The 27,952-nt window shown below is 44.5% G+C and overlaps 1 protein-coding gene and 1 long non-coding RNA gene across 4 annotated transcripts; one reads left to right on the forward strand and one right to left on the reverse strand.

Annotated features, from left to right (window-relative positions):
- Positions 1–15,186: 15,186 nt before the first annotated feature.
- On the reverse strand, positions 15,187–26,016 carry LOC308589134 (sperm microtubule associated protein 2-like). Of its 3 annotated transcripts, none has more exons than XM_081198060.1 (7): positions 25,908–26,016; positions 23,663–23,937; positions 22,919–22,950; positions 21,453–21,519; positions 19,613–19,739; positions 17,702–17,786; positions 15,187–15,435 (listed from the first exon to the last, which is right to left on the reverse strand). In XM_081198060.1, the coding sequence occupies exons 2-7, from the start codon at positions 23,698–23,700 to the stop codon at positions 15,419–15,421; spliced, it is 366 nt and encodes a 121-aa protein (XP_081054186.1). In that variant the 5' UTR covers positions 23,701–23,937; positions 25,908–26,016; the 3' UTR covers positions 15,187–15,418. The 3 variants fall into 3 exon arrangements, with proteins under 3 accessions (XP_081054186.1, XP_081054188.1, XP_081054187.1); XM_081198062.1 differs by lacking the exon at positions 25,908–26,016 and adding an exon at positions 25,027–25,137; XM_081198061.1 differs by lacking the exon at positions 25,908–26,016 and adding an exon at positions 24,833–25,001.
- A 5-nt stretch (positions 26,017–26,021) lies between these two features.
- LOC308589152 lies at positions 26,022–27,449 on the forward strand. The gene is made up of 2 exons (XR_014009101.1): positions 26,022–26,240; positions 26,951–27,449. It is a non-coding gene; the product is annotated as an uncharacterized lncRNA (long non-coding RNA).
- Positions 27,450–27,952: the final 503 nt, after the last annotated feature.

Below are 27,952 nucleotides of genomic sequence, written 5' to 3' on the forward strand. Positions count from 1 at the left end.
GGGATTCGAACCGCCGACCTTCGGATCGGCAAGTCCTAGGCTCTGTGGTTTAACCCACAGCATACATTTGTTCAAATTCTTTGTGTGAGAGAGAGAAAGAGAAGAAAGAGAGAGTTGTGGTCAGGGTGTGGCTGACCAGTTGTATACATGGTTATGGATGCTTATTTTATATTCTCTTTTTACTTTTTTCGGCAGCTTTGGCTTTTCTACAATACAATGATGCTTATTCCCAAGTAAGAGTTTATTCCCAAGTAAGTGTTTAGCATCAGGGCCTCAGATGCAACCCCTATTTTGTTCCGGTAACAATGATGGTGTTATGATTTTGAGTGAACTTAACATGTGAGACCTGCACATGCTCAGAGCATCAATTTATTTATTTGAGTCAGGCTTGGCAAACTGTTTATTGTTATTGTGCTCCTAATGCATCAGGAATGTAGAAGCAGTTGTAAAAGATGGGATGATAATTTTGTGCTTCACAACTAAAGTAATACACATTATGATTAAGTCCAGGGTCTCAAATGACCTAACTATACAATCGAAACCAAGCGCAAGAAGGAGAGGCACAGAATAGGACTGCTCTCAATAGAATAGCAAAAAAGGCAGGTGTGGGAGGACCCCACCACAAACAAAATGGATAATTCAGTTGTTAGTACACAGAAATCAAGTACCAAAAAGAGGAAACTGAAACTATCAAACACAATGGGGACATTCTGACAGCTCTGAATAAAAATAGTGAAGAGACAGCTCATTGAAGATGACAGACTTCTAATAATAGGGAAGGAAAATAGAGAAGCATTTGGGGAAAGTGCAACAACTCACCAGTTCTTTCTCATTTGCAAATATTCTTCAGGCACAGATGTCTCCATGTCTTCAGTCTGCCAGGATGCAAAAAGAGACTGGGGGCGGGGGCTGCAGATTCATTATCATAAAGAAGTACACACATGCAAAGAGCCTATATCAATACAGTTGGATAGAGGATAGAAAGATTATGTGTTTTATAGCGATAGCTATAGAAAGATGGCCTTTCTGCAGTAGATGAACAAACACATAAGCTAGACAAATTGCAGATTTTTGAATTCCCATTTGCTCCTAGGTAAGTTTATCTGCAATTGCAGCTTGATTTCTGTCACTGTTGCAGGAAACAACATCTGAATGGAACCAGCGTCATAGCCAGCCGCTCAGGTCCTTAAAGTGGGTGTGTGCTGCAGTTGGGGGCAGAGCGAGCCACCCATGGGGTGGGGCAATCTGCCCGTGGGGGCGGGACAAGCCGCTCCAACACTTAGAGCATCTCCACTGCCTCCCCCTAAGCTGTAGGGCGGCTGAGGGAGAGGCAGTAGGCAGGCGCAAGTCCCACACTGCTGTTTCAGGCAGCGCAGAACCTGCAGACGCCTAAGCTACCACATCACTCCTAAAAAGTTTTGTGAGCCCAATTTTTTTAAAAAAACTCATTTTGTCATGGCACCCGGGGCGGGCCGCAGCCCCCTTCCTCCACCACTGAATGGAACCTTACATATACAGTCGTACCTTAGTTTTCAAACAGCTTAGGTTCTCACATGTTTTGGCTCCCAAATGCCACAAACTCAGAAATGAGTGTTCCGGTTTATGAACTATTTTTGGAAGCTGAACGTCCGATGGGGCTTCTGTGGCTTCCTATTGGCTGCAGGAGCTTCCAGCAGCCAATCAAAAGCTGCACTTTGGTTTCCAAACGTTTTGGAAGTGGAACGGACTTCCAGAACGGACTCCATTCAACTTCCAAGGTACGACTGTACTGACTTGGGCATTGCTGAAAAAGAGGAAATGCACCACTGGAAAGAGGTCAAAAAGAGAGCCCAAATTTGGATAAAGTTTGCATTTGTGAATTTATATGTATGTACAGTGGAACCTTGGGTTATGGACGGGATCCGTTCCAGAGGTCCATCCATAACACGGAACTGATGTTCCGTGCGTGACGCGATTTAGCGCTTCTGCACATGCACGAGCGACGAAACCCAGAAGTAACCCATTCTGGTACTTCCAGGTTGCCTTGGAACGCAACATGAAAACATGTAACCTAGAGCGGCCGCAACCTGAGGTATGACTGTATACAAATTTCGAAGGGGGAAAAACTGCTATAATTTAAATGTTTGTGTTACTGTGTTCCGTGAAGTGGAACTATTGTCCTTTGTTCTTTTTCTCTTTGCTGTCTGAAGCTAGAGAGGGAGCCATATTGCAGTGCTCTCTGTGTGTTTATATGTAAATAAAGTAGATTAGCCCAAATGCTGAGTTGCTGAGGTCTGTTACGCAACTGCGCAGACTCTGCGGATCCCTAAGTGTGCCGGTGTCTGTTGGCATCGGTCGCTGTGATGTTTGGGCAGAAGAAAGATTTTGAAGCTCCCGATCGACCAGGAGGGAGAGAACATGCCAGTCGGCCATGTGTCTCTGCCAGGATCCTACTCGAGTGTAGGCTGAACTCCTGACAGGGACGACTAATGTCCTACAGGACAAGTAGCTCACCTCCCCCATAATTGAATAATCAGTTGGGAAATGGCAGTCTGAAGAATGAACTCCATCAAAATCAATAGACTACATGAAATAAAATAGGTTTTTGGATAGGAGCATTAATGTGAAACAGATTGTTTCTCTTTCAGAAATTCAACATGCTTCCACCTTGCCCAAGAAAAGTGTCCTGGTGATTGGGTAGTAATGGGCATAAAGGGTGGGATTTTTCCCCCAAGGGTGGCCACATCACTGCCTCCCTCTTAATTCTACTTAGAAATTATATGGCCTTAAAACTGGGCTGGGCTGGAGATAACATGCCAGGGATAAAACCTTCTGAAATGAAACCGCAGTCACCATGCCTTCTCTCTTGCAAGGGAGTGCTAAAATATCTATCTGACTCCAAATGAACATAATTTATGGACATATTCAGCAGTTTCTCTCTGAGTAGCTAGGTATTTCAGCCAACTGGATGAAAAATTGGTATTGAATATCTTTTATTACTTCATTGGCCTTTGCAAAGTAGTGATTTAGTCCTAAATTGGATGGCTGACTCTGCACAGCAGAATATTTCATTCTTCCGAATGCAGGAAGGGAGCTAAAATATTGCTCGCTCCCTCCTTTTCCCCCCACTTTCAGGCAGAAAGAGCAATACATTCAGGAATTGCACCTGCTCCTTCCAGATGTTACACGAATTCATGTTGGGGGAGGGGGAAAGTGAATTGCAGCCACCACCACCCTCCATGTGTTTGTTTGTTTCTTTATAGCCAACCTTTTCACTCATAAAAGGTGCCTTACAACTAGGGATGGGCGCTGAATGTGACAGTGACAGTTTTCTTGCGGCTTCCCATTTTTCCTGTATTCAGTTCACTTCTCCACATTTCGACATCACTTTGTGAAAAAGTTTAAGCTGTGAGAATTCGTCATTTGAGTGCAAATTGTGCATATTTCCCTATGCAATGTTGCCTAATATATTGTTACACGCCACCCCAGTTTCAGCAGAAAGACTCCAGAGGTTCCCCTGCTTTCTGAGGGTTCAGTCTCCTTGGAATGAAGAACAGCAGAAGGCATGATGTCTTCAGGATATATGGTTTTAGTTACACATACTGCATATGCAACCTCTGCCTGGGAGGGGTTCCTTGCATCAACACCCCAAAAGATATTGCTTCCCCAATAGTCGCAGCTTTGGCTCCAGCACAGAGCAAGCAAGTCTCTGTGTCTCCAGCTTCCAGCTCAGCTCACTCCCCAAATTCAGGCTATTGTTCTCCTACCTAGCAGCTAGATGGCAGAGGGGAGCACACATTTGTACTATGGCACAGAGCAACTCATTTGGTTATGCTAATGATGGGGCTTAACTGGTCAACCAAAGCCATTACCTAGACAAAGGAATGGGATTGGCAAGCTTGGCCTCAGACAGTTCTACACACCCACACCTACGGACCACTTAAACATCAACAAAAAAGAGGGTGAAAAGAAAACCATGGACTGCATCCAATGCTGTGCAGCAGGGCCTCTCCTCTCCTCTCCTCCCCCAAATCTGCTCCAGAGAAGATTTTGGAGAAGATTTTGAGGGTGCCTGGAGGGTGCCTGGAGGGCTGCAGGAGATAAGAGAGGAGGGGAATGTCCCACGGTGCAAGCAAAACATCTGTCATCTCAAGAGAACAGCAGCATTGGAAACAACCCAGAGATTGGCAAGGAATTTGCAAATGCTAATTTACAGACATCGGTGGAAATTTAGAAAGAATGACTATAATTTAAATAGAAATACAGTACCTCTCACTGTGAGCAGGTGGCTTGTCTGAGGTCCAGCTGTGACTCCAAAACTCCTGCTCCTCCCGCTTAGGGACCTCTGTCTTTAAACCAGATTTGGACTAGACAGCTCCAAGCTACACAAAGCAGTGCAGGGCCCCACACAAAGCAGCTTGGGGAGAGGTGTGTGAGAAGGATACCATGCGCCCTTCAATTCCAGCCTTGCCCTCAAGGGGCTAGGATCAAAGAGCACATGGCTCCTCATGCCACCCTTCCCAAAGCACTTTGTGAGGCTGGGGATTTGATCAGGAAGGGTGGGCTGAGCAGCGCATCCCCCAGGAAAATGTGCCCGGGGCAATCGCCCTGGCAGCACCCCCAACACACACACTACGGCCCTGCACAGCACCACCCTAACCAGAAGAACCTCTCTGCACAATTTAATGTGTGGTCAGAGGTGCCATTGTTACCAGCTTCCAGCATAATGATTTCTTTGCCTACCTTTCAGAAGGAAGGGTATATTAATCAGATTCCCAGACTCGTTACATTTTCCCACAGGCATGCTAAAAGAATAACGGCAGAAATCCTTTCTGGTGCGGGCGAGAGGGGGGGAAATCATTTAGTATGCGATAGATTTCTGTGGGTTAGATTATATTAAGCGTCCTCTGTTTATCATCCAAACTGTCTTATTAATATTGACACTCTGCAAGAGTTATGTCTGTGAAGCTATAAACTGCAGATATCCCGGCAAATTATGTATTGCTGAGCCATATAATTAATTGTCATTCTCAGGGCAGAAGACCACGCTGGCTATTTAAATCCAATTTCACATTAAGGCGAAGAGCGTTAATTGCTGCTCCATAACCCTTGGCAGGGAGTGAAGGGAAGAAGATATATGTATTTTGGAAATCACCCAGCGAGCTTGTGATCAATATAAATCTAATGGGCCTCTCTACAGCTCCGAGAAAATTAATTTTAAGACTTTATGCAGCATTCCAGGATTTCCTCCAAATCTATAGCCAACTTATAATTTATTCTGGCAATGTCACCCAAGATAGAGAACTTCTTGTTAAAAGCTTTGGAAAGGACAAGGGGAGAAAAAAGAAATTATAGTTCAGTAATACAAACTGTCTGGCTCCTGATCTATTATTTATTTTATTTTTATTTAAAGGAACTTTCATACTGCTTAATAGTAAAAACCTCTGAGCAAAATTCATAAAATAAGAGACACATTAAAATAATTGATAAAAGGGAGAGTTAAAAACTTACATATATATATTTACAAAGTATAAATGAACTCAGTTAAAATATGCATTATAAAATAATATCACATATTAAAATACAAGTCAGCTTTACATATCTGGGCTGGCTTGTCTAAACAAAAAGGGTTTTAGCAGCCACCAAAAACAGTACAGCGAAGGTGACTGCCTAAATTATTGATTCCTTACGAGTCCATTTAAAATATGTAAAGCTAAGCATGCAAACAGAACGTTTAACTTCTTTATTATTATTTTTAAATGCCATTTTAAAAAAAAGTTTAATGTTTTTAGGGCTACAATCTTCACAGCACAATCCTGCACATGTCTACTCTGAAGCAGGGGCACTTCCAACCATTTGCAGCATATTTGCAGTGTCCCAGGCACTCTTTTTGGGAGGGGGGCAGTGTTGGTGGAATCTGCACAACATCATGTATGACTTGTATGCCTCCAAAACTTCCCTGCTTGTTAGTGTAGATTTTCTCTTACCAGGAAAAAGTCTGGTCAGTATTAAAGACTAGATGCAAAAAAAACTCCAAAGGCGTGGCTGTACAAAGTGGTACTATTCAATTTTTGGAGACTGTTTGTTTCTTACGGGTTATGTGACATTTCTCGGGCCTGTGGCCAAAGTAAAGAAGGAATCGTAAGGGTTGGCTTCACAGGGCTTTTCAAAAGGTGAGCCTTCTTGTGTTTATACCCTGCTTGCTGGCTTCCCATAGGGATCTGGTGGGTCACCTGCAGAGACAGGATGCTGAAGCAGGCAGACCCTTGGTCTCACCCAGCAGGGCTTTCCTTATCTTTGAAACAACAAAAAGATGCAAATAAAAAACACCTTAGTGCTAAGTAAATAATTTTTTTTCCCCACCATGGCTGTTCAGTGTTCTGTTTTGTTTTAATGTTGTCATAGCAGGTGCTGATGGGTTCATTGTCTGTGGATATCACTTACTCTTCATAAAAGGTTGCCTGCCTGTGACAATTTTGCCTGAGCAATGACTGCAAGATCGAATCCCCGGAGTTCTGCCCGTCTGTCCAGTTACTATTTTGGACTCCGTTCTTGGATCAAATGACTGAGGTGCAAATTGGATGTAAAAACAATTTATACCCACCACCCACCCAGTCAAAATACATATATCTTCTTCCCTTCACTCCCTGTTAGACATGCAGCCTTGTGCAGATAGTTGTTTATTTTCACAATAGGGTATCATCTTACTGTTTCCTTCTTCCCCTCCTCTCTCTTCCCCCAAAGAAGCATGTTGAGTCTGGAAATAGAACTTGTCAGCTATGAAAATTTGATGCAGCTTTGACAAGCTGTCTCCCTTCCTGAGTGCTTGGTTAAAATAGGTTGGTGACTGGGAGAGCAAAGGATGTTTGAATGTGTGCGTCTCTTGGGAGTGAGTCAGGTAACAGCACGTCAATTGAGACTGAAGAACTACTGCCTTTTCGAGATCCTAGTCCAATCTTCTAATCTAGCCCTCCCTAACCTTGGACCTTGCAGACATTTTGGATTAAAACTCCCACCATCCCTGATCACTAGCCATGTTGTCTCGAGCTGATGGGAGTTGTAGTCCGAAATGTTTGAACACCAGGCTGAGGAAGATTGCTCTAACCACAAGTGCACAAACTTATACTGGTCCACTCAGTACAGTGGTACTTTGGGTTAAGAACTTAATTCGTTCCGGAGGTCCGTTCTTAACCTGAAACTGTTCTTAACCTGAGGTACCACTTTAGCTAATGTGGCCTCCCGCTGCCGCCACCGCGCCATTTCTGTTCTCATCTTGAGGTAAAGTTCTTAACCCGAGGTACTATTTCTGGGTTAGCAGAGTCTGTAACCTGAAGCATCTGTAACCTGAAGCGTCTGTAACCCGAGGTACCACTGTACTAACTTTGGTAAGAAGGTACACCATGGTGCGCTTTGGGCCCCTTGTTGCCTTCCTTTCTCATAACACCAGAATGCATAGACATCGGATGAAGATGCATGTTGAAAAATTCAGGACAGATAAAAAAAAATACTTCTTGATGCAGCACACAGTTAAACTATGGAACTTGCTCCCAGGGGAGGCAATGATAGCCACCAACTTGGATGGCTTTAAAACAGAATTAGACAAATTCACAGAGGACAAGACTATCATGGCTACTAGCTATGGTGGATATGTTCTACCTCCACTGTCAGAGGCAAAATGCTTCTGCATGCTAGTTGCTGGAATTACAGGTGGGCAAGGTGCTGCTGCACTCATGTCCTGACTTAACGGCCATAGAAAGAGCTACAGAAGCTCCTCCTCCTTGACCTCTTGACATAACAATCAAAGACCTATCTAGACCAGCATTCTTTTTCCCACTGTGGCCAACTAACTGTTGGAGGGAAAGCCCAGATGCAAGACATGATGCCCTCTCCAGCTGTTGTTCCCCAGAAACTGATATTCAGAGGCCTCTGATCCTGGAGGTGACATATTGTCATAATGACTAATATCCATTGATAGCCTTATCTTCCGTGAATTTGTCCAATCCCTTTGAAAAGCATCCCAGGTGGTGACTGTCACCACTTCTTAGTGCATCAAATGACACGGTTTCACTATGGGCTGCTTGAAGTAGTCTTTCCTCTGTTCCCAGCAAGTGGCATTCAGAGGATTCTGGCTCCTTGTCTCTGGGGCTCTCGCACAAGACAGGAGTGCTCACACTGCCTGTTTTCACTGCTCCCCAGTTCTCTGAGCCAAGCTGTTCCCCAGAAATGTTACCTTTTAACCAGAGATACTTCTGGGGCTGGGGAAAGTGGGAGCAAACAGCACACTGGCTCCCAGCTCAGGTCTGAGGCAAATCAGGACCCTGGACAGCTCCCAGCTGAGTTTGGCTTGTCTGAAGCCTTTAAAAAGTCTGCAGTGGCTCCATCCCTATGAGAGAGCTGCTTGCCGTATTGAAAACATCTGTAGCCCCTTTTGCAGGCTGCAAGGTTGTGGAGCAGAAGAGGTTGCAGTGGAATCAGATTCTGAAGATGAAGGGAGAGCGCCAATTTCAGGCCACAGCAATGCAAAAATGGTGGGTGCTAAGAGCCCACCTCAGGCCAACAGTAGAACTCTGAGGCACAGGCATGACAGATACCTATAAAGAAACCCAGGGCTAACTACACAGAAGCATATTCTCTAGCCACTGAGCCATGGCCCCTCCCCTATTCATCAAAACAAAAATCAATACTGCAGAGCAAACAAAAAATCTCAATGCATAAAATAATAATGGCAGCTTTTCTGAATTAAGAGCACTCTAATTCATGAATAAACATTATTTGGAAAGCCTTCTAGGTGGGAGTCTGTGTGCCTGTTTATCAGCTCCAGTAATCGTTCCAAAACCTCCATTATTTTCTTGCCTTATTGACATTTGGCAAAGGATTGCAGCTTTATTCAACATCTTTTGTCATAATTAATAATCTGAAAAGTCACGAAAAAGCCCTGTGGATCTCCATGAACAAAGGCCACCTGGAGAATATGAGGCATTTTTCTAAATGGGTCTGTTAGGTTTCAAGGGGGGTCGCAGGTCAGAGTGAAGGAATGAATGAGTCATTATAGCTGCTCCTGAATCCATTGGCAATATGCCTAGAGTCAAAGAAATGAGTGCATCTTTAACATGTCATCCCTCACTTGGCGATAATTCTTTGACAGCTCACTTGACTTTCTAGTTCAATAGGTGGACATTAATTAATGGTCTCATACATATTCATAATTGTTGGGTAAATGCAGGGACCCAGCTGTAGGAGGCTGATGACAATGGAGCAAATGAGTTTGTCTAAATGTGCATTGAGCTGTGTGAGCATGATTGATGGCAAATGAAGAATGGAACATGACTTTATTAAATGATTAATCTGCAGTGAATGGTAAATTAGCATGAAGGCCATAAGATCCCTACTCCAACATTCATAGCAAGGAGCAGGGAAGGGCTGCTGCTAACTTGATAATGAAGCGTGATCATAGAACACAATGCAAACGGAAGACATAGAAAAATCTCAGTGGCTTGTCCTCTGCATACCTGGGAGACTGCCTCCTCCATCACAATTGTGTTAACCGAGAGCATCCTTAATCTTGTCTATATCAGCTTGTGGTGATCCCAGAAACAAGCCTTTTCACTGCTGGCATCAGTGTTACGGAATGTATTCCTTACTGAAACATGAGAGATGTCATCTTTATTGCTATTCTGCCAGCTTTTGAAGGCACAGTTTGATCTCTCAACCTGAAGCTCCTGTTTTAATTACAGTGTTGTCTTGATGCGAGTGCATTATTGCATATTTTAATTATGGATATGCATGTTTTAATGCTTATGGAATTTGTTTTATATTTGTAAATGGCTCAAAAGCCTATTTTTGCAGTAAACAGTGTAGGCATTTGCACTGGCAGAGGAAGAGGAGTTCAGGGGGAACGCACCGCCCCCAGCAGCGCAGTGGGGTGCCATTGCGGCTGCCCCACCCACGCTGGGTGCCACGCCCTGCAGACGGCACACCCCACCCCGAGACTCGCGCCAGCCCCAGCCCCACCTGCTCTCCACCCCCCGGTGCTGGAGCATGAACTCCGCCACTGGGCATTTGATGATAACCACCACCATCTCAATGGTTTCCACATAGCTGTATTATTACGCAAGCCCCAATCCTGCAGAAATAGCATTAAAAGCAGTGCTTTTTTCTGGGGCTACACAGGGGTACGCATACTCCTAAACATTTTGTGACTCTTAGCCTCCTTGAGGGGCAGTGTTTCAATATGAGTAGGATAATGGGAGTACCCCTAAAAATTTTTTTTAGAAAAAAGCACTGATTATAAGTATTCAAATGTAATGGAAAGGAGGAAATGGAGAAAAGCAACAGGAGGGGTAAAGTGTGCTCTGGTTCTGATGTGGGGTAGCAAAGCAGTGCATAATGTTCAAAGAGATTAATAAAACATATATGTTCCCAAGTGCTGGAGCAGTCTTGGAGCAGGAGGAGTCTTGCTTCACTTCTCCACTGAAAAGAACAACAACAACAAAATGTTGCAGGGGAGTTTTATGTCTATCTACTCATGTCTACCTATGTCTATCTACTGTGTACTATTTTCAGTGGCACTTACTCCCAAGTAAACATGTATAAGATTGCAAGCAAAACTTTCTTCTTAAAAAGGGGAGGGGGGACCTACCAAGGCCAACATTTTTTCCTGGACTTCCAGACATAATACTGGAGAGTGGTCTGACAAAATGATATTATTTCCAACTCTGTTTAAAGCGGGGTGGGGCATGGGAAAGATTAGGTGGATTGTTGAGCCGCAGCTGTATGTTTTGAAATGTACTGTTGTTCTTTTCCGCTTTTTCTGCTTTTGCTTATAAGCTGTTTTGGATGGGCATTTGCCCAGAAAAGCACTCTTAAAATATTTTAAATGAACTTCCTGGATAATTCATACCTTTGCAACATTGACATTATAGGTACTTTTCAGAGGATGCCTACATCATTTACATCTAAATTTTCTTAAGCGAGCCAAAATTTTATCCAGTTTGAATGTTGGGGTGACATTTTGTTTAGCAGATGGCATGCCTGAAACTCAGTTCTCCTCCATCTCTTCTAGCTAATCACCCTATCAAATGATCACCATAATCGTGAAACTTCATTATAGGACCTCTGCTACCTCCAGTTACAGTGCAAACAGCACTGCACAACTTGGAAGAGAGATGTCCCCCTGCATACAAAAGAACTGCAAGTGCAATATCATCTCTCAAAAAAGGAAATGTCTACACTGTGGAAATAGACAGACAGACAGACAGACAGACAGACAGACAGACAGACATATATCTAGTGCTTCTTTCCCTAGAAAAATAGGTGCTGGTATTCACCATGAAGTTGTTACAGTAAAAAGTGCCACACTTTTTAACAAAACAAAACAAAAACAAAAATAGGTCTGGTACTGCGTACCATTAAGTACCCCCTGGAAATATATGACTGTATATATCATTTGTATATCTATAGGCAGACAGGTGTGTGTGTGTGTGTGTGTGTGTTTCCACCTAAGGTCTGAACATTTTTCTTGATTTTATTCTTTTATCTTTTTCTAAACCATTTTGAGGTTGTTGTTTTTTTTAAAAAAAATCAAGCGGTGTATAAATTTTATGAAGTAAATAAATAAGGGTCGCTCCATATTGGTCTTTTACCGCGACTGTATTCTGCAGCATGTTCTTGACACAATGCCAGTGCACTGGTGACAGATTTGTTCTGCTCTTCTTGTTTGTTCTGCGATGCTTCCCCAATGCTACCACACGTTATTGCTGTCTGTAGGGGCTACAGCACAACAGAAGCAGAGCAAAAATAAACCAGAACATTTGTGGTTACAGCGTTTCAGTTCTGGGATGTGCACTGATTGGAAAGGAAGCCATCTGACCACCCCCAAAACTTTGCAGGTGCAAACTGTAGTGGAAGCAGGGTCATGTTTGACCACACAGAAAAGCATCATGAGCACAAAGTATCAGGAACACAAAATGGGGAAAAAATATGTCTAGAGCAGGGGTCAGCAACCTTTTCCAGCCGTGGGCCAGTCCACCATCCCTCAGACCATGTGGTCTGCCAGACTATATTTGGGGGGGGGGAATGAAAGAATTCTACTGATTCCCAGACCATCCGCGGGCCAGATTTAGAAGGCGATTGGGCAAGATCCAGTCCCTGTGCCTTAGTTTGCCTACCCCCAGTCTAGAGGGACCCAAAGCTGCTCACAGTGTGCAATGCCGGCCAACACAGTTACAAATGTCACTGACATCTGAGTGCACCTTAAGGCACGGGTGGTTTAAAAACCATTATGAGCCCACCCAGCTTCATCAAAAGATGGCAAGAAGAAATGTAAAGAAAAAGAAGGCACCTTTTATCATATGTGGTGGCCTTGTAAGGTAATAATAAAATCATATACAATGTGATAAAAAAATGTTCAGATTAACTTTTGTAAAAAACAAAAAACAGAGACTTTTTTATTAGGAATTATAGGTGCTGATATTCCAAGGGGGCAGAAAATACTTTTTATGTATGCGACAACTGCCACACGGATCTACTAGCCCAGAGATGGAAAGAAGACCAAGTTCTTACCAGAGAAGAATGGCAAATTAAACTGTGGGACCATGCTGAAATGGCAAAACTGAAGGGAAAGCTCAGGAACCAAGAAGACCAAAACTTCAACAAAGAACAGGGAAAATTTATAATTTATCTTGGAGACCACTGTGAGCAGATGAAAACATTATCAGGATTGCAATAACACTCATAATGTACCAAGTACTATGGAGACAATGGAGTTATATAAACTATAGAATATTGGAAAAGATGCAGCAGAAAAGGTTTAAATATACAGTGGGACCCATGGAGGGGAGGTCAGAAGTCCAGCGATTCGGAGGAATCTGTAAATGTGGATGTGAATGGATGTATTGTTATAAATATATACTTGTAAAGCCAAATAAAAAATATTTTTTAAAAAATATGGCAAGAAGGCAACAAAGGTTCATCTTACTCTAGAATGCTATCCTTCGTATTGGAACTGTCTAAAACAAGAGGAAATTTTATTCAGTTTGAATGCTTGAGTGACAGATTATTTAGCAGATTGTCTTTCTGAAGCCTGGTTCTCCCCCATCTCTTCCAGTGAATCATCTACTCTGCACCATCCCTCATTTATCTCTGTATCTGTAACTCTCAGGAGAAGCAGGGGGCAGGGTGTGTGTGTGATTCTTTCCTCCTTTAATTGTACAGCACTCCTGGCACCATCCCACCTCAAAGGCAAAGTTCCATTGGAGCCAACTGCTTCCATTCTAGCCTAAAACCTGCCATTGATAAAGGGAGTTGTTGTCTTTTCTTCCTCAGGACATCGGCCAGCTGCTTCGCAGCAGAACTAGCAGCATACAAAGGAACAAGTTGTAAATGTTGGAGAGGCTCCTCGCCCCACAAGATAGTTTCCTGCAGAAATGCCATCTGTGGTTGTTTTCTCATCCAAAAGCTCTTTCTTGTTCATTGTCTGCATCCATCCAATAAAATAAAGGGGGGGCGGGCGGGTTGCTATTACAACCGAGTTTCCACAGGCCACTTAAATTTGCCTAAAAGGGGGAAAGGCATCGCCTGAAGAAAGGAGGGTCAGGATTTGCATAAGATTTGCATGTACCCATTTATGTGTATAGATGCAAACAGAGGAATCATCACTACTATATAAATAGAAATAAAAGTCCCAAGTGGCTTCTGAGTGTAACCTGAGTCATCTTTATAATAGGAAGGACCAAACTCCAAACACAAACATTAATGACAAATGGAGTTCAGTAGTTGTTTTTATAAAGACCCCTATGTCACAGAGTTAAACCCACAGTTTAAAAGGTTAGCATAAACACACACACACACACACACACACACCATAGTTAATTATCAAGACAGCATTGGCGACACCACATGGCTGGTGTTAGAAGTAGAGGAGAGCAACTCCCTCACCCCGAGGCACCTCAATTAAAGGCAAAGTTGGAATCCGTTTCCTTTCACACTCTGACAAGCACCTAGCATTTTTGCTTTGATGCAGCAATTGAAAGCCTAGCTTTTAAAGGAGAGCGACTCAGATTTTTTACATATATTGTCACACACCAGCCCAGTCTCCGAGAGGTGTGAGATTCCAGGGGTTCCAGGCAGTTACCCAGGGTTCCTCTTTTCCTCTTGGAAATAAGGCACAGCGGAGAATGTGGTGTCTTTAGGATATATGGTTTATTTGCACATATATACAACCTGAGCCTGCGATGGAGGGGTTTGAGGCATGAACACTTTGAGAGGGTCCTATTTCTCCCCTTGCTGCAGCCTTGGATTCAGAAAGAGATCAAGCATGGCTCTGATCCTCCTCTTTAGCTTGCTGCATTTTAACAGACTGCCATTTTCCCCTCTAGCTTGCTGACACAACTGTTTTTTCTCCAACCCACAGCATCCCCAACCACAATCCCAAATACAACTCCTCTCCTTCTAACTCTAAAAAAAACACAAAAAAACAAATGCTCCTGCAAAGGCTTTTGTCTTTCTAATTAATTATGAGTTGTGGGAAGGGCCTCTCCCACTTGCTCTCTGGCCCAGAGCCATTCCCTTTGTGCCCCTAACGACTCATCTTTAGAGGGTCATTATCAGGCTATTTCCTGGTTTGTATTTTAACATGCTAAATCCAGTGTGTGGCACCCAGGAATTAGATTGGGGGAGGGCTCCAGGCACCCGCAAACAACATACTATGTGAAATTTTTGCAATGTGATGCTTACAAACATCCATGTTTTTAGATCTCTACAGTTTTTCAGATAGATAGATAGACAGATAGATAGATAGATGATAGATAGATAGATAGATAGATAGATAGATAGATAGATAGATAGATGATACACAACTAAGTTTTAGTCAGAGGAGACCCACTGAAATTAATAAACAAGATTAAGTTAGGTCCATTCATTTCAATGAGTTTACTCTGAGTAAAACTTAGCTGAATATCACTCATGTTTTTAAATATATATTTCTGTTGTGCACCGCTTGAAAAACATTAGCGGGGAAGTGGTTTAGAAGCATTAAATAGATAAACAAATAATGTTGACCCTGCAAGACATAGGAACTTCTCAAAGTTGTGTTAAGAGCTAGGCCCTCCCCCCCCCCAACCTAGGGAAATAGCAGGACCAAAATTTTACTCAACCGAGCAATAGACTGGAGCCTCCCAAACTGATGAAACATCATTCCCAGTTTACAGATTTGATGGGTGCAAGATACTTTAATCACTTCCTCAAGTTGGTCAATGTCAAGGCTGAGTAATGTCCACTTTGCCTTTACGCTCCCAGGATGGCTGATTTCAAGAATGTGAGGACCAGGTAAATACTGAAGAGCAGGCTTGGAAACTTGGTAAAGATTGCCACCGCCTAAGATGTAGATCTGAAGTTCAGAGAGTCTGCCAAGCTTCGCAAATTCAACAACCGCTCCTTGGATTTACTTTCCAGATTTTGCTGCAAGAGCAAACCAGAAGTGTTAGATTGGGGTTTAATTCGGGGGCAACAACACATTCCTGAAGATGCAGTGAGGTCACAATCAGCAAAACTTCTCAGATTTTCAGCCTTTTGAGAAGACTTAAGCTATCTCATCTGCATTATAGTGCCAAGAGCAGTCTGGCTCTGTCATGTCTCACCTTAGGCAGCAGCAGCCCTTCCCTGGATTGCGCTGGGGTGAGATCTGTTAGGAGACCCCTATTTCCCTCACAGAGTTACAATCAACAGAGTGAATTACAAATCAGTCCATCTTCACAGGGAACTCTGAGAAATGTAGCTCTGTTAGGGGGCTAGGATGACTCTCGGGATCCTTAATGAACTACAGCTCCCAGGATTCTTTGGGGGAAGCCATGATGACTGTTTAAAGTGGTATCAGAGTGCTTTCAATGTATGGTGTGGCCAGAGAGTGTTGCCTTCCCTCTTCCCTCTACTACTACTAAAATTAATAACAAATGTCTTGACATTAAGTTTCATTGGTTTCAAAAAGGGCCTGCTCTGGAACATCTTATACAGTGGTAACTCTGGTTACGTACTTAATTCATTCCGGAGGTCCGTTCTTAACCTGAAACTGTTCTTAACCTGAAGCACCACTTTAGCTAATGGGGCCTCCCGCTGCTGCCGCTGTCGTGCAATTTCTGTTCTCATCCTGAAGCAAAGTCCTTAATCCGAGGTACTATTTCTGGGTTAGCGGAGCCTGTAACCTGAAGTGTCTGTGACCTGAAGCGTCTGTAACCCAGAGTACCACTGTAAAACCTTCTCCACTTTCTGCCTGCACAGCTGTCCTTTGAGTCATAAGGATTTTTCACAATGATTTGTAAAGTTCTGTGTCTTCTGAGCTCTGGGAAAGCAATGACCGCTCCCCACATCAAATGGGGGGGCGCCTTTTGCGTGGGTGCACACAGCCCCCCGGATCCCATGCGGCTCTGGGCAGAACAGGCTGGCTTCACCCTCCCCAGGCTGGATACCTGGAGGTCTCCGCCTACTTCAGCCAGTTGCCCAATCCCACCTGAGGAGGTGTTGCCAGAGGATGAGCCAGGTAGGGTGAGGGACTGCCCTGGCCACACAACAGAGGGTGGATCTTACCTGGGAATCATCAGTTGGCTCCAGAGCTTTTCCCACCCTGCCCTCCCTCAGTTAAGCCTTCTTTTGCAGGTAACCTCTTCTCCACAGGTACGTGGGCGCTGCTATGTCATGGTCGCTGTTGAAGGGCCGGAAAGGAATTTTCCTGCATTGGCAGGTTTTGCCTTCCCCGTAGCAAAACGTCACAACTTTGGAGGTTTCAGGCCTTGCACGGAATCCTTTAGTCTATCTTCCCTAAATGGGAGGGAGGGCGTGAAGCGCGACTCACGCCCCCTTGCAGTGGCAATCCCAGAGTTCCCTGTTAAAGGGGTCTTGAGGGGAGGCATTGGCCATACGCTGAGAGGTTGTCATTGCTCTTCTCTACAACGGCGGCGAAACGGAGGGCAAGCTCTCTGTTTGAGCATATGTTCTCCAGAGCCACTCCAATCCCCACACATTCTGGATAACCCTGATGTCCCCCAGATCCCCAGCTGGGGACTGGGAAGGATAAACGCCCAATGCCTGAGCCAAGGTCTCCCTACATCTGAAACTTAATAAAGTTGTGGCCAATTTTAATCCCAGAGCACATTGTCTTGAGTCATTATTCCACTTGGGAGTCGCCTGGGGTTGGGGGGACTCCGCCAGTCCATCCAAATGGGGAGCTCCTTCCTCAGTTTGATTCTTTCCTAAATCTTGGCTCAACAGAGGAGTCCTTGGCAAAAGAGCCAAGAAACTCCCCAAGCAGTTGAACAAAATATGATGTTTTGGTGCAGTCTAAACAATTGGGGGGGGGGGAAGTAGGGGACTTTTGTACAAAAAGTTGGAAATGGACAAGAAAGCCAATGTGGTGTTATGGTTAGAGTGTCAGACAAGGACATGGCAGACCAGGGTTCAAATCCTCACTCAGTCATGAAGCTCACTGGGTGACCTTGGGCCAGCAGCTTCCTCCTGGCCCTACCTCACAGGGTTGTTGTGGGGAGTAATTGACATGGGAGAGAACCAGATATGCCATCCTGAGCTCCTTGGAGAAAAAGGTGGGATATAAATGCAATAGAGAAATTCAATGAATGAATGAATGAATGAATGAGGGGGGGGAGGGTTGATAGCAAGGGAAAGCATAACCCCTCAACCTGTCACAGAATGGTAACCAAGAAAAGGATAGGCTTACTGTTTGCCTCTGTGGCTTGTGGCCTTGGCTTGGCTAGAGCAACTAGCCTCTCTGAGGCTACGGCATTCTTTGCTGCCTGAGTCACCTGAAGAGAAGAGAGAAGGATGTCGTATTCCATGGATGCTCTACATCTGTGCGCCAGGACTGCACACAAGCAAAGAGAGGGTGGCAGGTGGCACGAAGGAACAGCAAATCAAATTCCCCTTGCAGCAGCTTTCCAAAAATTATGCCCAACAAGGTTCACTATTTGTTGGCATCCGTTTGTCTTAAGAGACAGTGGAGTGTGCCTCTGGGGGTGAAGTCAAACCGCTGCATTAGCAGCACCCAAATGACCTACCTGGGGTGCAAGCCTGGGCAGTGTGTATGGAGGTCCTGCGCTGCCCAGATGCCAAGACCTGCCACCTCTCGGCCTCACTGATGTGGTCCAAAGTGAAGCAAAGCAATGCGTTTGGCACCAGCTTGGCTGCAGGAGTTGCTGGAAGGAGGCGTACAAGACGTCAACCAACCGTCTTAGGGACTCTACTCTGGATTTGTGTAGGGTTGTGGAGGCGCATCCACGCACCTCTTTTCCCCGCTCTGACTGGCAGCGGCTCGGGCTGTCCTCTTTTTTGCTCTTCAAGATATGGCCACCCTAATGCTACTACTACAGAGAATGATTGCTAAACCCATTGAACAATCTGCTCTGAAGATACGCTCTGTCACAGGGATAGAGAACCGATGTCACTCAAATCTTGTTAGAACACAACTCCCATCAGCTGCAGCCTGCATGGCCAATGGCCAGGGATGATGGGAGTTGTAGTCTGGTACCTTCTGGAGGGGCACAAGAACCCCATCCCTGTCATATTAGGATTCAGGAATGAAGAAGAGGCTGGATGAGGGAAAGCAGGATCATGAGGAGAGACAACGTAATAATATTCATGCAGCAAAGAGTACACAAGCAAGAACCAGGGGAGGCAGAGGTGGCGTGGTGGACCAATTGAACGGATGGAAGGGAAGGAAGTTACATGACAAGATGAGGGTAGTTTGGCAGGTGGCATGGAGCTGAGAGTGGAAGGAAGGTCAACAAAAGAGGGGCACAAGTTGGAGCATATAGAGGGCAACCCAAAAGCCAATGATCAGAAGCAAAGATTTGATGGTTTCTGCTTTCTGCACATAAAAATGCTTCTGCTCATTGCTCTGTGGATTTCTACTGCATATGTAGCCAACCTGTGGCACAGGAAGTGGACTCATCATGGTGACATTGGCTTGTCTCTCTCCCTGATGGCAGCAGCTGATGTGGAGTAGAAGCTCTTGACCATGCTAGGTGTGGGGCAGGTGGGCATGGTTTTTGAAAAGCAGCCTTGTTATGTACTGAGTTGAATAGGATCCAAAATGCAGCAGTCCTAGAACAATAGGATTCAGTATGCAGCAGTCTGATTGGTCCTAGAACAATAGGATTCAGAATACAGCAGTCTGATTGGTCCACAGGAGCCACCCAATCCAGCTCCAGGTGGAAGTGAATCCGCAACCTGATTGGCCTACAGGAGAATCCCGGAATTAGTCAATCACATGGGGCCCATTGTGTAAATAATGTATATAAAGCAGATATTCTGGGGGAACTTCCATTCCTCCTCTCCACTATGAGCTGAATAAAGAGCATGAAATCCACTCTGGACTCTGAGTATATTTCAAGCCCCATGGGCCAAATCTGGTTCACGGTCTGGAGATTCCCAACACCTGCTATAGAGAGGGAAGGGAAGCTTTATTCGAATGTTACAGCAACAGGGTATGAGGCTGCCACAAATGTCTGTAAGCAGCAAGCCAACATGGAGCAGCTACATCATCGTGTGGAATCTCAACTGCAGGGAAGCATTAGGGTCAATCACGCCAGATGGGCCAAAAAGGAGGCAGGCTAGTGAAGGATTTACATACCACAGAATAAGGGGAACGATGGAATTCCCAGCCAGCTGGGCAAGGCCGAGGCCGTGCCAGCTCCTTCAACCTGGGTGATGCCTGCGCCCTCAGAGCTGCCTCTGTCACGAACCATTCAGCGGTGGGTCTGGGTTTGCCAACAAAAGGAAAACAGCAGCAACGCATGAGACAATATGTCTCTCTCAGACATCTAATAAAATTGATGGCAGGAAACGTAAGGCATATTAAAGGAAATAGTTCATACACAGCCTATGGAACAGCTTGCCACATGGTTTTGCAATGTCTGCAATATAAATGCTTCCCCCCTCCTTTTAAAAGAACTAGATCAGTGGTGTGGAATCTCTCCAACCTACAGCACAGATAAGGCCCACATCAAGATTTGATCTAGCTCTCTGGGTCTCCTCCTACACACACCAGCTATTTAGAGGCCAAGGAAGAAATCATGCAGTTGCAGCTCCTATCGCTGCAAGAAGATCAAAGTCTAGGAGGAAATGTCTCAAGAGACTTGTGTTCCTTGACAAACGGTGTCACTGCATTTTGCAGTTGCGTGCCTGCAATTTTCAGGATGCAATTGCATTTTGAGGCTGGGGGCTTTGAATAGCTGTAAGGCAGAGCCTGCAGTTGTGCACAGATGTTATTTACATGTTATTTGCTTTCTTTGGCTGCGATTACTGAATTCTTGTTGACTTTTGTACAGTCGGTACAGATAAAGGACAGATAACATTGTTTAGTTATTGCATCTTAGGGCCCAACCCTCCAAGTGTAGGGTTGCAATACTCCCCAAAGGGAAAATCTGGACAAAGTTGTTGACAGAAGCCGTCCTGGTTTCTGATTTGATCCCAGAATGTCCCATTTTCCTTAGGGTGTCCCTATTTCATTGGAGAAATATTGGAGGGTATAGCGCTATCCGACCCCTGAAGGCAATCCTGCACAGTATAGGGAAGGGGTTTTTTAATGTTTAATGTTCTATTATGTTTTAATATACGTTGGAAGCTGCCCAGAGTGGCTGGGGCAACCCAGTAAGATGTGTGGGGTATAAATAGTAAAATGATCATTATGGAATGGGATGTCCCTATTTTCACAGGAGAAATGTTGGAGGGTATGCATCTAGTCCGAAGCAGCCTTGAAATGATTGTTTGAATCTACTGCTCATGCGTTTTATAATACAGGTAAGGTAACAGGCAATAGCAGCCTCTGGAAGGGCTGATAATTGTAAGATCACTGCAGGCAAAGAGGGAGGGGGAATCAACGGTATTCTCCCCTGATGCAGTCCTGACCAAAATCAATTTTCATCAGAGAAATGTTAGAGGGTATGCAGCTCCCATCACTGCTCTAGCCTCCCCAGCTCCTGAACAAGAAGCCTGGACTGCAATGCACACATTCTAGGTGTGGATTTGGATACCGCCAGCTATGGCCCTACAATGGTGAGATCACAGGACTGTTTCGTACTGGGGGAAACCACAATCACCAGACTTATTGCCCTGCCAGGCTTTGATTCTCCTGAGCTTTTTAGGTGCATTTTCCTCCTGCTGTATTATGCTGCTTTTTGTGGTTTTTAGTTTATAGTTAGTATTGCACTTACATTTTAATTCCTTCATTCCTTCTGGTAAACCACCCTGGAGAAATCATTGAAGGGTGGCATAAAAAACACAAAGATCTAAAGGACAGCGAATCTTGCTCTGAAACTGTGTTGCAACATAATAAAATTGGTTGTCCAGCTTTAGCATGCCGTTCCCTTTCTCATATATGTGCATACTGAGTTAATTCGGTCATTGTAAACAAATCCATCAATCCAGGGTGGATTTTTATTTGTCTGAAGTCTGGTCACTTTATTCCTCACCTGTCTGCTTTATAACGTGGATGTACGGTTTTGCATTTAGCCAGCTCTTCTAGCCTAGGAGTTAAGACTGAAGAGAAGTATTTAAATATATTTACATGTATTTGTGTTAGTGGGCCTTTTATATATAAAGTTTTATTAAGACTTTTCACAATACAATAAAACAACAAACTAATCTAAACCAAAAAAAAAATAAGAGAGAGAAAGAGGGAGGGAGGGAGGGAGGGAGGGAGAGGGAGAGAGAGAAATACTATCTCACCAGTATATCCTAATTTTTATCCCATACGGAGAAGGATGCACCCTCCCATCTCTTGCCTTGCAGCATCTCTTTCCTTCCCCTGCCTCTCACCCTGGGAGACCCTCCCTTCCCTGCCTCTCACACAGGGTCTTTCACCCACCGTCCAACATCTTCATCTGCCTGCAATTTTACCAAAAGACAGTAAGAGTGAATATTAAAGACAGAGAGAATATTAAAGGAAATATCTTGGGCTTTGTCATTCCCAGTGCCTGGGGCAACGCCACCATCTCTCTTCATTGGACAACGTACCCCTTCTCCTTCAAGAGTCAGGGCTTGCTTGCCCACATTTGTCTTGCACATAGAATACCTGGGTCCAAGTGGTTTCCCACTTGACCTATGCTTTTGAGACATGGGTCTGAGTGGTTTTCCCCTTGCCTGGCCGCTTTCACAGAGTAAACTCATCCTTTAGTGATATATAGGAGCAAATGTCAATCTGGAGAAAACCGAAATTGCTGTTTGGTCCAATTGAGCACTAAAGAGCGGTTTTCCCTGGGAGATAGCAACAAGGCACGAGGAAGTGTGGATAAACAGTGCCCATTTAAATAGTGCCCATCAATCCAGCAAGTTAAATTTCCACTGCGATGGTAGAAATAAGGCAGGCCAGAATCCTCGTCACACACGGCCCTGGCTTTGTTCTACGAAGCCCTGTCAAATTTCTGTCTCTGCCTCCGCCTTTCCCCTTCTCTTAAAAAACACCCTAGGCAGCAATGGGAAATGGAAATGGTGGTGGTGATGCCAACGCGACCTGCCTTAAAGTAGGCTAGGATTCAGTAAATGTTCCAAAAGCAAGGATGGGGAACCTGCAGAACTCCAGATGCGGCTGGATGACAATTCCCACCTGCCCCTATCAGCATGGCCAATGGTCAGTCATGACAGGAGTTGTCACCCAAGAACATCTGAAAAAGCACAGGTTCTTGGCCACTCTTCTAAAGCATAAGAGCCAGAAGGAGCCTCAGAGGGTGGCAAGGCTGAGGATTTGCCAAAGCCCCAGGCCAGCTGAGGATCCACTGTGCTAAAAACAACACTGCTGTTTCCACTTTACACAGAGTAGCCAAAGTACTAGCTCTCCTGGGATAAAGGGTAGCACAGAGGTTACCATGCCCCAAACTGCCACCCCCCACCCGAATTCTGTTGTCAGCACTGATCAGAGCACAAATACTTGACAACTTGCCTGGGACTGTGCCTCTACGTTCCGATGTATTCCTAGGGAGAGACAGGGGGCGGGGAGAGTGTGTTAAAAGCATTGGCAAAATCACTCCTGTCTCTGTGCCCAGCTCTGATATTCTTCTAGGCAGATCTACACTCAAACACGCATCTGTTTTATACTGGTTTAAAACTACAGGCTGTTTCTGAGATGAATTGCTGTATTTCCTCCCCCCTCCCCTTAGCAGTGGCAGTGCTTTATGGCGGAAACTTTCATGCTGGCAGATCTACTAAATCAAATAGTTTCCTGCAGCTTTGCAGCATATAGAAATAAATAAGCTGGCTAACTAATGCACAGTGAAATCTGAGACCACAAACGACTTATCCACGCTTACCTTTCCCTCTGCTATTTCCCGGCAGAGGTGTGGACTCTGTGTCTGAGCATTTTTATTCTGCCCCCCAGATTTCCCTTCCAAAACCCACTCTTGAAAGCTTAATCTGAGCAAACGTCAATTCGGATTTTATGAGGATTACCATTTGCGCCAGTTGAGCTTTAAAGAGTGGAGGTTTTTTTGCAAGGAAAGCTCTGGAGCAAAAAATAAAATAAAATGGGGGTCTGCTCAGACACAGAGCTTTAAATTGTAAACCATGTCTGGAAAGAGCAGAGGAAAGGTAAGTTGTAAGTAAGTTTGATTTAATACAAACATGACATTTCACCCCAACACCAATGAGCATTGATATTGGGACAAAGGACAACAGACATAGTTCTTACCTCTTAAATTGTTGGTTATCTTGCACCTGGCCAAGCATGTTGATCCAATCCTCCGTCCTCTAATCCCATTTCAAAGGTATGTGTTGCCAGAGCAACCAGCTCTGGAAACGGTGTTCCTTCTAGGAATCACAATTATGTTTCCAGCCAGGTGGTGAATTTTGGCAACTAGATGTCTTGGGGACGTCTAGGATTTTGGCCTGAGACTTTGTTTTCAGAGGGCCATCTTCAGCCCTCAGGGCACGTGGCCCCAGGATCTCAAGTTTCTGAGGGCCTTCCTTGGGTGAGAGTGAGGAAAGAAAGGGGAGCAGGTTTTGAAAAAAGTAGTATATAACTCTGCTTACCAAAAACAGTATTCCATACTCCACAACTGTCCTGGGAAAACCGGGACATCCCATTTTTTCATGTAAGAGCCAGCAGCCATTTTGGATGTTGCAATCTCACACCCCAAAAGTGCTTTTTTCAATCTCACACAGCACTCCCAAATGTGTGTTTTTGGGTGCTGTGCTCTCATGGAAGCACACAGTCCTGAAAAAAGCACGTTTGGTGGGGCTGTAATCTCACGCAGGTCATGTGACTTGCTCAGAAGCCATGCGGCCTGGTTTTGGGCCTGGACATGTTGGAGGGTATGGTATTCTGATGTGTCGCCAGGTGCTAGATAGATTTAGCTTACGTTGTTGTTTTTGTTAGTAATAAGAGTCCTGTTGCATCAGACCAAAAGGTTATCTTAGTGCAGCATCCTGTGCTCAAAGTGGTCAATCATATACCAATGAGAAGCCAAAAACAGGAGCTGAGTACTCTCCCCACCTGCAATTTCCGTCAACTGGTTTGCAGAAGCATTACTGCCTTCAACAGTGGAGGCAAAATATACCCTCCACAGGTACCCACCGATAGCCTTGTCCTCCTGGATTTGTCTAAACCAGAGGTAGTCAACCTTTTTATACCCACTAATGCATCTTCCTTGATGGTAAAATTTCCTTACTGCCCACCAGTGCTCGATGGAAGGAGGATTCAGCTTGTGCTGTAGAACCCCCTACCGCCCACCTAGAATCCTGAAACACCCACTAGTGGGCATTAGGGACCAGATTGACAACCCCTGGACTAAACCTTTTTCAAAGCCAACCAAACTGATGGCCATGACTACACCTTGCGGCAGCAAATTGCGGCATTTACCTGTGTTTTGTGTGAAGAAGTACTGCCTTTTGTTCATCCTGAAACTCCCACCATTCAAGCATCATTGGATGGCCCCAAGTTCAAGTATTATGAAGAATAAAGTCTCTGTCCAATACTCCACATCATGCATAATACCATACAATTCTATCATGCCTCCCTTTACTCGGTTTTTTTCAAAACTAAAAAGTCACAACCTTTCCTCCTAAGAGAGTTGTTCCAGTCCCATGATCATTTTGGCTGCCCTTCCATGACCATCTTCAATAAATTCATACCAAGAATGGGAAAGACCTACAAGCTTATAGCAAACGTAACTGTTAATCATAATAACATATTTTCTGTATTTACAATGAGCTGCTCATCTGATTACTTTGGAAAGGCTATCGGTTTGTTTGTTTGTTTGTTTGTTTGTTTGTTTGTTTGTTTGTTTTAAAGGTGGCTAGCACCATATTAAGGGACGCGGGTGGCGCTGTGGGTTGAACCTAGGGCTTGCTGATCAGAAGGTCGGCAGTTCAAATCCCTGCGATGGGGTGACCTCCTGTTGCTCGGTCCCTGCTCCTGCCAACCTAGCAGTTTGAAAGCACGTCAAAGTGCAAGTAGATAAATAGGTACCGCTCCAGTGGGAAGGTAAACGGCATTTGCGTGCACTGCTCTGGTTCTCCAGAAGTGGGTTAGTCATGCTGGCCACATGACCCGGAAGCTGTACGTTGGCTCCCTCAGCCAATAAAGCGAGATGAGCGCCGCAACCCCAGAGACGGCCACGACTAGACCTAATGGTCAGGGGTCCCTTTACCTTTTACTAGTACCATATTGGCAGGAGAAAATGTCCAAACTTTAAACCTTCCTTTTTTCATAGATTTAAAAGTCAGTATCCTCCAAAGTCAATTTGGAGAATACCGACAGGGAAAGGTTCTGGCAAGTTGTCCCCGCCAACGTAGATTTGTGGATTTAGAGGCACATCTCTGCCCTGCTTCCCAGCCTTCAACAGGGGATGCTTTTCCACCTCTCCCTGTCTGCCTTTGACTCCTTCTTGGATGCTTTCTGCTGCTTATTACCCACCCCCACCGCTGATACCAACCTGTCCCAAGTCTCCACATGATTCAATAGAACACAGCGATGCAAACAGCTGTTGCCATGGGGACTGTGACCACATCTTCCGTTGCTGGGGGAGCTCCTGCAGACCTAATGTCTAGGCTGCACTCTAGGAACAGCCAAAGGGGCATAAGGATGTAGTAAGAGAGAGTAAATTAGGGCCATTGAATCAAACACCCTGCTCTCCATAATAGCCAACCAGATGCCTTCTAGGAGAGGCCCACATGGTGGACATGGGGACAGAAGCTCTTCTCTGCTGGTGTGCCATCCAAATACCTCTGAAAGTAAAAGTAAAAGCTTTTATTGAACTGCATCAAAGGTGAGCGGGTTCTGAAGGGAAAGACCCCTCAATGGTGTTGGCCAACTGTCCAGGTCCAGACTCTGCCTGGCAAAGCTGCATAACAGACAACAGACCAGCGGGTGCTGACACTCTTCCCGCATCCCCATGGCTTCACCTGTTAATAACTGACCTAGTTTCCACATCATGTTAAGCCAAACCATGGTTTATAGTGAACGTGCAAGTACGTGGGCTCCGCAAGATGAGATTGTGGCTGCTTTGCTCCTCCCTGGTCATTCTGTTGCTGCACCGTGCTGTGTTAAGCCATGGTCTTGCTTAATGTGTGATCTGAACCTGGTTTAGCTCTGCAGGACAAAACCATGAGTCATAAACCACAGGACAATTCTTGAATAAAACTCATGGTTAGTTTTGAGAGAGCAAAACCATGAACCCAGGTTCAGATGACACCTAGGTCAGCACTTGCAGAATTAAACATTCTTACACTTTGCTTCACCTTTCTCTCCTAATGTTAGAATGCCGGGGGTGAGGTGGAGAGAATCTTTCAGAATATGTATGTTATTGTTTGCAAGTATATTCCTGTTAGGAGAGAATATATTTAAGAACTTTCCTCCAGAATTATTCCAGCACTGATTTATATAACCAAGGTCTGCATAATAAAGGTTCGACTGTGATCATGCCCTTCAGGGCTTTCCTTCATGAAGAACATGTCATAAACATTCGTTTTCTTGTAGCAGTGAAACAAAAATAGTCACGGCGACTGATATGCCACGGAACGCCCTGCCATGCTCCGAGCAGTGCGTCCACCCACTTGCATGCTGCAAAGCAGGAGACACCCTCCTGTCGCCATCTGTATTCCCCTGAGAGACAAAGATGGAAGAGACAACTGAGGAAATTAAGGTAGACAGCTCAGAGACACACATACACTCTGACATACAATGCAGAAGAAGACAAACTCACAAGGAAAACTCACGCAGCCCATTAAAGATGGCATCATCAGTGTGTTTGCACTGTATACTTGTTCCCACTCCATCCAAACGATGAGTATTCACAGCACTGTTTCTTGTCTTCAGTGTAGGCCATACCAAAGCCAGTTATAGAGCAGTCTAGGAAAGAGTCCTGACATTGTTAAATGGAAAACGAGCGAGGTCCCAACCAAAGAAGATGAGCAACTTAAATTGACAGAATATGCGCAGCTTGCAGACTTAACAAATAAAATAAGAGAACAAGAAGGACATACGTTTAGAGAAGATTGGAAAATGTTTATTGAATATAACTGTGTACAGCTGAGGACACTGGCAGCATTAAGATAAATTCAACAGTGTAAATAAGTTTTGATGGATGTAATAATGGAATACTGAATGCTATAGTTTTTGTAAAATATGCAGGGATTTATGATATGTAAAATGAACCATGGAAAGAGAAGAAAGGAAGTCACTGATATCTTAAGGATGTAAAAATGAGTATTTTAAACTGAAAAACAGAAAATTTAATTTAAAAAAAATATAAAAAAGAGTACTGACATTGTTCTCATAGCCCATGGCCAACTGACACCTGTACTGCAACATCCAAGGAGGGAAGCTAAAAATTATTAGGGTGGATTCACAGAATCATTCTCCCACCATTTGGAGAACTGTGCCCGTCACACCGTATACAAAAGACACACAAAGGAAATTAGTAAAGAGAAGTGCATTGGAATAAAATGAATAGCAATAATAATAATCAACACTAAGCTA

This window comes from Podarcis bocagei (genome assembly GCF_964188305.1).
Source record: "Podarcis bocagei genome assembly, chromosome: 6".
Classification (NCBI taxonomy): Eukaryota; Metazoa; Chordata; class Lepidosauria; order Squamata; family Lacertidae; genus Podarcis; species Podarcis bocagei.